The sequence below is a fragment of the Haliotis rubra genome, unplaced genomic scaffold (assembly GCF_003918875.1).
Source record: "Haliotis rubra isolate DU_JTF1 unplaced genomic scaffold, ASM391887v1 Scf416, whole genome shotgun sequence".
Taxonomy (NCBI): Eukaryota; Metazoa; Mollusca; class Gastropoda; order Lepetellida; family Haliotidae; genus Haliotis; species Haliotis rubra.
In genome coordinates, this window is record NW_025767098.1 from 352,769 (window position 1) to 365,300 (window position 12,532).

Sequence of the window (12,532 nt, forward strand, 5' to 3'; positions counted from 1 at the left end):
TCGTGCTTGAGAATATTTCTCTCATATGACGACGTGCATGCGTGTGTATGTGTATGTGCGGCTGCTTGTACTAGCCCAGACTGAACTGGTTTTATAGTGCTAGCCTACTGAGATACCATGCAGCAGTGAAGCATGAATACCCCACTCAGACACATTATACTGACTCCGTCTGGTTATGTGTCCAAAAAGGGCTCTAAAAGGGAGGAAAAGGAGACTACTCGATGATGAGTGATTTTACGTCCGCTTTTTTAGAAGGGAACTTCAAGGGATTTCAAGTATTCCACTATCATTCGCAAGAGGAAGGAGACAAGCATACTTAGCATGAGTAGGGATAAGGAAAAATAAAGATTCTCTAAAAAATTGTAACAAAAATCTTGTACAAGGAATCAAAACAAAAGAGGAGTTTGAATGAATCTACCTTTGCTGTCCCAATGGCACTGAGAGCCAGGAAGCTGAGGTGCTGAATCACGTGGTTCATGGACTCGGCAATCAGCATCGTGCGGCGATGGAATGTATGCTCTATAGCCTGACAGTGAAATCAGAAAACTTTACTGAAATGATTACTACAAGTTTAGTAAAAACACTGACAAGGAATTGGCAGGAATGAAACTGTGTCACTTACAATACATCTTGTTTATTCCGCACAGCCTTCTTGTTTTTGTTGTAAAACTGACATCATTCCTACTTATCATTAAGCACAAAACATTCCTATTTGTACTCTAGCCAAAAACATTGAAAATGCATTCAAAATTTTGACACCTGTGAAAATTCGGGTTAGAATTGGTCTTCAGCAACCCATGCGTAAGAGGCGATGAACGGGATCTGGTGGTCAGGATCGCTGACCTGGTTGACACATGTCATTGTATCCTATTTGCGTATATCGATGCTCATGCTGTTGATACTAGATTGTTTGGTCCACACTCAATCATTTACAGACTGCTGCCACATAGCCGGAATATTGCTGTGAATGCCGTTTGATGAAAAACACACACACGAAATGTTTTAGATCTGGTACTGATAACGGCAAACAACTAATTGGCGATCGGATGGCAATACCTTTAGAAGCTCTACAAGTCGGCAAAGGGAGAGCACTGCAGTCTTGGTCATGGGTTTCTGTAGAGATACGTGCAGGTTCATGACGGTCCTCACGAGATGACTCAAGTTGTAGGCGTACAGCAGGCCCTGTTAACATACTTCACAGCTGAAGAAACAAGTAGTCAAGGGTAGGCTAGGGAAACGTGAGACACTATGTCTCTGTGAAACATGTGACTATATACCTGAGACATGTGACAACATACCTGAGACATGTGACAACATACCTGTAGCAACATACCTGTGACACGTGACAACGTACCTGTGACACGTGACAATGTACCTGTGACACGTGACAACATATCTGTGACACGTGATAACATACCTGACACGTGACAACCTACCCGTGACACATGACAACACACCTGTGACACATGACAATGTACCTGTGACAACATACCTGTGACATGTGACAACGTACCTGTGGCAACCTACCTGTGACACGTGACAACGTACCTGCAGTGTTGCATCTAGGATTTGACCATAGTGGGTCAAAGTGGCCCACTGTTTTAAAATCAGTGGGCCACTCATGTATTGACAGTGGGCCACTGTTTTGTGAGTCACTCCTCACTGTTACGATCTTATAAAGACAATAAACAATATCATATCTTTTGAAATGTCTTCTTATTAACTTCAATGATGTACAGCAATACTTGGACTAGATGAGACATCTCACCTATAACTCAGCTGTCTAAGCTTTGAAGATTCTCCTGTCCACTTTCTTCTTCCACTTCTCCAAAGCTCGCACATAGTCAAACTCATCTACCTCCTTGCCCTCTAGTTTTATCAACATCAGTGTGTTCAGCCTCTCAGCACACAGTCTGTTTCTTGCAGGGTTGTGGATGTTGTTCTGGCAGCTGAAGCCACGTTCACAATCAGCTGTTTGCAAGGGCATTACAAGAGCAAGCCTAGCTAGGGTCAGGAGGTTGGGAAACATGGACTTGTGATGTGCACATATCTCAGTCCAAAGTTTACTGAAATTGTCCCTTGCATACCTTTCCTTCAGAACAACTCTCTTCAAAATGTCCCACTCACACAGAGTTCCAATTTTGTCAATTTTGGCCTTGCTAACATATTCTCCATTCCGTGTCCGATCAGAACCATAAAAGTTAGTCAGAATTTCCATTTCCTCCTTTCCATAGTTGACAAGATCCTCATCAGACAGCATGCTTATACTCCTTAGTCCCATGACACTAAAAGCAGTAGAGACACTGACTGATTCTTTAGGAAACCTCTTTTCAACTCTGTCTTGAAGAGCATTCAAAAATTTGTCCCTGATTTCCTCTGATTTCTTTGCTTGGTAATTATGTAACTTCTCTCCCCAGTACTTAGCTATCACATTGTCATTTTCTTTTTAAGAATCATTTTATCTTTGAGCAGTAGCTGATAGTGGCTTTTGCCACTGAGTGCACATTTCAAACAAGACAGACATCCCTCAACTGCAGGCTGCACACATGAAACATCAAGATCTACTTTTTGGAATACCAAACTCAATTCAGTAAACCTGGGGATCACATCCATCATCACATGGAGCATGAAAATGAACTTGTAATCTGTGAGGTTGGCTAGTTGTTCCTCTTCCTTTGAGCTCTTCTTGTCAATCTTTTTGAAATATCTCACTAGAGACCTCCATGTCTTGTACACAGTGAAAAGTGCATTGTACATAGCAAACCACCTGATCTCGTGGACTTCCTTTACTTTTATTTGGGGGTCATCCAATAATTTCTGTACCTCGGCAAGTTCTGCAACTCTGCATGCTTATTTCTTAAAATAATAAAATAAGTCTGTAAGAGTTTTCTGAAACACTTTCCCAACATACTCCACTTCGTCAGCTGCCTTTGATGTCCACAAGTTTAGTCTGTGTGCCACACAATGAATACTTACAACATGGGGACTATCATCCTGCAGGAGTTTGGCCACTCCAGATTTCCTACCAGTCATCACTGACGCTCCGTCTGTGCCAAGTGCAATGATGTCACTCATTTCAAATGACTTGTGCAGTTGCTATCAATCCTGCAGGAGATAACAAGCTTTTTGTCACATTAATGTCTGTACTCTCATCTGTCAAAACAGATTTAAACACTGATGACCTAAGTTTCATGTCAATATCTTCTGTGATTACATCCACAAATGCATCCTGAAATTCATCAGCAGTTTCCCTTGAAGTATATGTTGCATTTTTACCAACACCTAATGACAAAATATCTTCACATCCTTGAAGTTTATCACTGGAACTTGCAACACCTTCCCTACACAGCCAATATGCACAACATTATGGCAACGATATTTGCTGATTTTCGGAAATTGCCGCTTCTGTCGCTGTAATAAAGTCATTTCGTTGAAGTTCTTTTCGAAGTCTTATGGTCAAGTAATTTCATGTCTAGTCAAAGTCGACGATCTATAATTCTTGCAAGATGTCGTCAGTACTGGAAACATTTGAATTAACTTCACTACACCTTTTGTGAAGAAAGTCTCAATTCGTTTTTCTTCTTATTTGACGACATGTCTTTATCAGCAATATAATATGTCAACTTTACCGAACTTGACCGCTGCATGTTTTCAAACACCATTCTTCCATAGATAACAAGTTGCTCGTGAACCCTTTAGTTCAATGTTTCCAAGAAAAATAGTTTCTTGTTGCATGTTTTCAAACACCATTCTTCCATAGATAACAAGCTTTTTGTCACATTAATGTCTGTACTCTCATCTGTCAAAACAGATTTAAACACTGATGACCTAAGTTTCATGTCAATATCTTCTGTGATTACATCCACAAATGCATCCTGAAATTCATCAGCAGTTTCCCTTTGAAGTATATGTTGCATTTTACCAACACCTAATGACAAAATATCTTCACATCCTTGAAGTTTACACAATGATACAAGAGAAGGGTACTTGAACTTGCAACACCTTCCTTACACAGCCAATATGCACAACGCATTGCGGCAACGATACTTGCTGATTTTCGAGAATTGCCGTTTCTGTCGCTGTAATAAAGTCATTTCGTTGAAGAAGTTTCTTTCGAAGTCTTATGGTCAAGTAATTTCTCATGTCTAGTCAAAGTCGACGATCTATAATTCTTGCAAGATGTCGTCAGTGTATTACTTAAAGTTACAGCTTTACAAAGTTTGCAACTCATTATTCCACTTGCCTCATCATACTCAAGCCAATCATATTTCTTTAGCCACTTGTTCCGAAATTTGTGCACAAATTTTCGTTTTCCGTCTGTGGAAGATTTTCTTCGCAACTGTCACTTTCGTCCAGAATTAACATTGAGTTCATCACTATCATGCACGTGGTCGCCATTATCGGGAATTTCTGCACTGGAAACATTTGAATTAACTTCACTAGCACCTGCCGTTTTGTGAAGAAAGTCTGTGATTCGTCTTTTCTTCTTATTTGACGACATGTCTTTATCAACGTGATAATATGACTCAACTTTACCGAACTTGACCGCTGCCGTTACTTTGCTCGCCGATCTGGCCTCATTCACCATTTCCAAGCAAATTACGAGGTACGACGGAAATAGGCGAACAATTACGATCAATTCTGTATGGGATCTAGTAACAAACCTGTCTTTCCGAGTTCCTAACATATACCGAAATGATTCCGAATGCTAAACATTACATTTGACCAATGAAAAAATCACTTGGAAATCACTGCGATATCCAGACGTGTCCGGGCATGTTCTTGGAAAAGTGCTATTTATAGCTTGGTATTTCCAATATAGGGAGCAATGGCAAGTAACAGTTTTTAATTCATGTAGTTTCGCTACGCGTTAGCAACGAATATATGCGTGAAAATAATAACTCGCGCGTACTATGTAGCGCACACATGAAATATCACTGCGTCATTTTTCTATTTTACTGTGTAATTACGCAAAAACGCACTCTAGTACCTGTGACATGTGATAACGTACCTGACACGTGACAACCTACCTGTGACACATGACAACACACCTGTGACACATGACAATGTACCTGTGACAACATACCTGTGACATGTGACAACGTATACCTGTGACAACATACCTTGTGACATGTGACAATGTACCAGTGTCATGTGACAATGTACCTGTGACATGTGACAACATACCTGTGTCAAGTGACAATGTATCTGTGTCCTGTGACAATGTACCTGTGACATGTGACAACATACCTGTGACATGTGACAACATAATTTGACATGTGACAATGTATCTGTGTACCTGTGACTTTTGACAACGTACCTGAATGAAGAGAACGGCTCTGTTGTTCAGGTCCTCCATCAGAGTGGCCCCACGGGACAGGTTAGACTCCATCTTGACCATCCACGCCGACACCTGCGTGCTGTACGTCTGGATGTCCCTGCACACAAACAGCTCACCTCAAACACTCACTAAGTATATGTTGTTCAGTGTGACAGTCAGCAATATCACAGCTATATCATGAGGACTGTACACAGCAATCTGGCAATACTGTCTCCTCTATCACTGATCAGTGTCACAGTCAGCAATATCACAGCTATATCATGAGGACTGTACACAGCAATCTGGCAATACTGTCTCCTCTATCACTGATCAGTGTCACAGTCAGCAATATCACAGCTATATCATGAGGACTGTACACAGCAATCTGGCAATACTGTCTCTTCTATCACTGATCAGTGTCACAGTCAGCAATATCACAGCTATATCATGAGGACTGTACACAGCAATCTGGCAATCCTGTCTCTTCTATCACTGATCAGTGTCACAGTCAGCAACATCACAGCTATATCATGAGGACTGTACACAGCAATCTGGCAATACTGTCTCTTCTATCACTGATCAGTGTCACAGTCAGCAACATCACAGCTATATCATGAGGACTGTACACAGCAATCTGGCAATCCTGTCTCTTCTATCACTGATCAGTGTCACAGTCAGCAATATCACAGCTATATCATGAGGACTGTACACAGCAATCTGGCAATACTGTCTCTTCTATCACTGATCAGTGTCACAGTCAGCAATATCACAGCTATATCATGGGGACTGTACACAGCAATCTGGCAATACTGTCTCTTCTATCACTGATCAGTGTCACAGTCAGCAATATCACAGCTATATCATGAGGACTGTACACAGCAATCTGGCAATACTGTCTCTTCTATCACTGATCAGTGTCACAGTCAGCAATATCACAGCTATATCATGAGGACTGTACACAGCAATCTGGCAATACTGTCTCTTCTATCACTGATCAGTGTCACAGTCAGCAATATCACAGCTATATCATGGGGACTGTACACAGCAATCTGGCAATCCTGTCTCCTCTATCACTGATCAGTGTCACAGTCAGCAACATCACAGCTATATCATGAGGACTGTACACAGCAATCTGGCAATACTGTCTCCTCTATCACTGATCAGTGTCACAGTCAGCAATATCACAGCTATATCATGAGGACTGTACACAGCAATCTGGCAATACTGTCTCTTCTATCACTGATCAGTGTCACAGTCAGCAATATCACAGCTATATCATGAGGACTGTACACAGCAATCTGGCAATACTGTCTCCTCTATCACTGATCAGTGTCACAGTCAGCAACATCACAGCTATCTCATGAGGACTGTACACAGCAATCTGGCAATACTGTCTCCTCTATCACTGATCAGTGTCACAGTCAGCAACATCACAGCTATATCATGAGGACTGTACACAGCAATCTGGCAATACTGTCTCCTCTATCACTGATCAGTGTCACAGTCAGCAATATCACAGCTATATCATGGGGACTGTACACAGCAATCTGGCAATCCTGTCTCCTCTATCACTGATCAGTGTCACAGTCAGCAACATCACAGCTATATCATGAGGACTGTACACAGCAATCTGGCAATACTGTCTCCTCTATCACTGATCAGTGTCACAGTCAGCAATATCACAGCTATATCATGAGGACTGTACACAGCAATCTGGCAATCTGGCAATCCTGTCTCCTCTATCACTGATCAGTGTCACAGTCAGCAACATCATCAGCTATATCATGAGGACTGTACACAGCAATCTGGCAATACTGTCTCCTCTATCACTGATCAGTGTCACAGTCAGCAATATCACAGCTATATCATGAGGACTGTACACAGCAATCTGGCAATACTGTCTCCTCTATCACTGATCAGTGTCACAGTCAGCAACATCACAGCTATATCATGAGGACTGTACACAGCAATCTGGCAATACTGTCTCCTCTATCACTGATCAGTGTCACAGTCAGCAATATCACAGCTATATCATGATCAGTAGGCTATATCATTGGGACTGTACACAGCAATCTGGCAATCCTGTCTCCTCTATCACTGATCAGTGTCACAGTCAGCAATATCACAGCTATATCATGAGGACTGTACACAGCAATCTGGCAATACTGTCTCTTCTATCACTGATCAGTGTCACAGTCAGCAATATCACAGCTATCTCATGAGGACTGTACACAGCTGTCTCTTCATCTGGCAATACTGTCTCCTCTATCACTGATCAGTGTCACAGTCAGCAACATCACAGCTATATCATGAGGACTGTACACAGCAATTACACAGCAATCTGGCAATACTGTCTCCTTCTATCACTGATCAGTGTCACAGTCAGCAATATCACAGCTATATCATGAGGACTGTACACAGCAATCTGGCAATCCTGTCTCCTCTATCACTGATCAGTGTCACAGTCAGCAATATCACAGCTATATCATGAGGACTGTACACAGCAATCTGGCAATACTGTCTCTTCTATCACTGATCAGTGTCACAGTCAGCAATATCACAGCTATATCATGATAAAGCTGTGATGTTGCTGTACTGTGCAATCTGGCAATCCTGTCTCCTCTATCACTGATCAGTGTCACAGTCAGCAATATCACAGCTATATCATGAGGACTGTACACAGCAATCTGGCAATACTGTCTCCTCTATCACTGATCAGTGTCACAGTCAGCAATATCACAGCTATCTCATGAAGACTGTACACAGCAATCTGGCAATACTGTCTCCTCTATCACTGATCAGTGTCACAGTCAGCAACATCACAGCTATATCATGAAGACTGTACACAGCAATCTGGCAATCCTGTCTCTTCTATCACTGATCAGTGTCACAGTCAGCAATATCACAGCTATATCATGGGGACTGTACACAGCAATTTGGCAATACTGTCTCTTCTATCACTGATCAGTGTCACAGTCAGCAATATCTCAGCTATATCATGAGGACTGTACACAGCAATCTGGCAATCCTGTCTCTTCTATCACTGATCAGTGTCACAGTCAGCAATATCACAGCTATATCATGACGACTGTACACAGCAATCTGGCAATACTGTCTCTTCTATCACTGATCAGTGTCACAGTCAGCAATATCACAGCTATATCATGAGGACTGTACACAGCAATCTGGCAATACTGTCTCTTCTATCACTGATCAGTGTCACAGTCAGCAATATCACAGCTATCTCATGAGGACTGTACACAGCAATCTGGCAATACTGTCTCCTCTATCACTGATCAGTGTCACAGTCAGCAATATCACAGCTATATCATGGGGACTGTACACAGCAATCTGGCAATCCTGTCTCTTCTATCATTGATCAGTGTCACAGTCAGCAATATCACAGCTATATCATGAGGACTGTACACAGCAATCTGGCAATGCTGTCTCTTCTATCACTGATCAGTGTCACAGTCAGCAATATCACAGCTATATCATGACGACTGTACACAGCAATCTGGCAATACTGTCTCTTCTATCACTGATCAGAGTCACGGTCAGCAACATCACAGCTATCTCATGAGGACTGTACGCAGCAATCTGGCAATACTGTCTCCTCTATCACTGATCAGTGTCACAGTCAGCAACATATATCAACACGGCCGGTTAAAAGCCAAATCTGGGTACAAGTTGAGCAATGGCCACCATCAGGTACAATGGTACCCAACTGGCAAGATCAGGCATTTCGTAGATAACCAAGTACATATGACAGTAACAGACATTGGTAGGCCTATCTCTGAATTCCTAACACTGGACTATTCAGTACACATGCCATCTATCAAATCATTTTTAGCAGCTGAATGTTTATTTTCAATAATAATTAAATAAACAGTTCATTCAGAATATCAACACAAGACGAAAAGGTTAGTTTAGAAATTTTAACAGCTTGGAACATGCGACACGTACGATTAATCACAACAACAAACAGGCTGAAGAAACATACTGTGCTAAACATGTAAATCCACCATTAATTGATTGATACAGTCACCAACATTATCATCAAATTTCAATACTAAATATCATTGTTAACACCATTTTTATCACATGACAATTATGACATTTATCAAGCACTGGTCATTATTAGCCAACCATTGGCAAGATTTTATACAACATCCATATGTCTCAACAGTGATTCACATAATGTTTCAGTCAACATGACCATGAAAATCCAGGACATTTGATGTTCATTATCTACAGGCTACAAACTAAAAATTAAATTCAACTACTGATAAAGAACAGGAAAACTTGTGCAGTTAATAGATGACATGTTTCCAAAACTGTAGGACAAAATATATCCTGCTGTTGACCACTGGGAAACCAGTGACAGATGACTTGTGGGAGATGAGAGTCGATAGCGTTAACACAAGCAATGAACAACACAGAGCGGCGTTAGTCTGAGGTGTTACTGCAGCTGGACAGAAGCACTGATGACATAGAGAGAGAGAAGAGAAAGTACTGTATTCAGTTCCATGCTGCACTGACTACTACTGGCCTCATATCACTACATGGCAGTACAGTACAGTGTGAGAGAAATCCATATGACACTGGGCACTATTCATATCACAGATTATACTTTGACACCTTTCCTCTCTGTATGAACAGTGGTATCAACTATCTACAACATGATATTAGTACTACACCTGACCTGAATGTTTGTAGGTAGGAGTGAGCAATCAGATAATCAGACATCATGTGTACACTGACATAGCTTTTGGTTTAGAGTGATAAATTGTCGTAACATTGTGGATACTGAATAAATACTGTCATTCTGACACCAAATGCAAGGGCACAAGGACACCATGATGATGGCCAGTACACTAGGTACCAGTGTACCAGTACATCCGGTACCAGTACACCAGAATACAAGGTATGAGTACACCAGGTACCAATACAACGGGTGCCAGTACATCAGGTACCAGTACACCAATACATCTGGTACCAGTACACCAGGTACCATTACCCAGTACACTGGGTACCAGTACATCAGGTACCAGTACACCAGGTACCAATACACCGGGTACCAAATACATCGGGTACAGTACACCGGTACCAATACACCAGGTATCAGTACATTGGGTACCAATACACTGGGTACCAGTACATCAGGTACCAGTACACCAATAGCCTGGTACCAGTACACCAGGTACCATTACACAGTACACCAGGTACCAGTACATCAATTTCAAGTACGACAGGTACCAATACACCAGGTACCAAATACATCAGGTACAGTACACCGGGACCAATACACCGGGTATCAGTACATTGGGTACCAGTACATCAGGTACCAGTACACTGGGTACCAGTACACCAGGTACCAATACACCGGGTACAAGTACACAAATACACTGGGTACCAATACACCAGGTACCAATACACCAGGTACCAGTCCACCGGGTACCAATACACCGGTTACCAGTACACCAGGTACCAATACACCGGGTACCAGTACACCGGGTACCAGTTCACCAAGTACCAGTCCACCGGGTACCAATACACCGGGTACCAGTACACCAATATACTGGGTACCAATACACCAGGTACAGTACACCAGGTACCAATACACCAGGTAGCAGTACACCAGGTACCAGTACACTGGGTACCAATACACTGGGTACCAGTACACCAATATAATGGGTACCATTACACCAGGTACCAATACACCAGGTAGCAGTACACCAGGTACCAATACACCAGTACAAGTACACCAGTACACCAGGTACTGATTAACCAGGTACCAAGTGTACAAAGTGTGCCCTAGATTGATCTGGCATGACGTTCTGTAGAAGAGATCTTCACAAAGAGAGGTTTAATATGGCCACAAAACATCTTCATGCAGAGAAGGGTCATGTCATGTTAAATGATCTGATTGCTTATTGGAATGAGATCATGTAGATCTAACATTTACCTCTGTAGAGAACCCCATGGCATGGTATACTGACAAACAGAACCATATCACTGTTTATGTGAATCAGGAATTGAAACAAATGATGAAGAGATTCTGGTACAGCTAAGGGAGGCGACTCTGGGAACAGAGGATTGTGGAACCTAAGATCACTGCTGCCAGTGACCAGAAAGGCAATGATGAATAGACAAATAATCCGTGTTAGCTAACGACAACAAACTCACAAATCTGAAACAATGAATGAACTAGTACAACATAAAGACATCACAATAAATATATTAATATTTTTGTTGCTATGGTGACATGAGGAGTTAGTAGTAGTACATGAGAAGAGAACTGATGAGAGGGATGCTACTGACTTGAAACATGATGGAGACAAGGTTGTGAACTACCCCTAGTTTGTAAATTCCCCCTATTTTGACAGTTGCACTACAGAGCAATCCTCCTCACTGACGTACAGAGATGCATCAACCACCATTGTAAAGTAGTAACTCAAGTAGAAACTGACATATATAGCCATGGACATGCGTAAGTCTGTGTTTGCTGGTTCTCGTCCAGCTTACTGGGACACCACGCTGCAGTTCTACACGGAAACCCAACTCTAACATTCACAGCTGTCCAGTCCTTGTTCTAATCCCCGTGTTGAGGCAGGGAAACAACAAGTAACATGTTTTGACATCTCCAGACAGACGCTCCAACCCCTAGCTGTCCAGTCCTGTGTTGAGGCTGACCCTACTCTAACATTCACAGCTGTCCAGTCCTTGTTCTAATCCCCGTGTTGAGGCAGGGAAACAACAAGTAACATGTTTTGACATCTCCAGACAGACGCTCCAACCCCTAGAGGCGAGGTGAAAGTCTGGATCATGGAGCATCTGTGTTGAGGCAGGGTGACCCTACTCTAACATTCACAGCTGTCCAGTCCTTGTTCTAATCCCCGTGTTGAGGCAGGGAAACAACAAGTAACATGTTTTGACATCTCCAGACAGATGCTCCAACCCCTAGAGGCGAGGTGAAAGTCTGGATCATGGAGCATCTGTGTTGAGGCAGGGTGACCCTACTCTAACATTCACAGCTGTCCAGTCCTTGTTCTAATCCCCGTGTTGAGGCAGGGAAACAACAAGTAACATGTTTTGACATCTCCAGACAGATGCTCCAGCCCCTAGAGATGAAAGTCTGGATCATGGAGCATCTGTGTTGAGGCAGGGTGACCCTACTCTAACATTCACAGCTGTCCAGTCCTTGTTCTA

General features: G+C 42.3%; 1 protein-coding gene across 6 annotated transcripts in view; it reads right to left on the reverse strand.

The window, feature by feature from the left end:
• LOC124288376 (WASH complex subunit 4-like) overlaps positions 1-12,532 on the reverse strand; it is a 70,188-nt gene that overhangs the window by 51,399 nt on the left and 6,257 nt on the right. For all 6 annotated transcript variants that reach the window (XM_046724888.1, XM_046724890.1, XM_046724889.1 and 3 more), the window contains 3 exons: positions 5,321-5,438; positions 1,057-1,182; positions 419-526 (listed from right to left, as the gene is read on the reverse strand). In XM_046724888.1, coding sequence (XP_046580844.1) covers positions 419-526; positions 1,057-1,182; positions 5,321-5,438 — 352 coding nt within the window. The remainder of the gene's footprint in view (positions 1-418; positions 527-1,056; positions 1,183-5,320; positions 5,439-12,532) is intronic.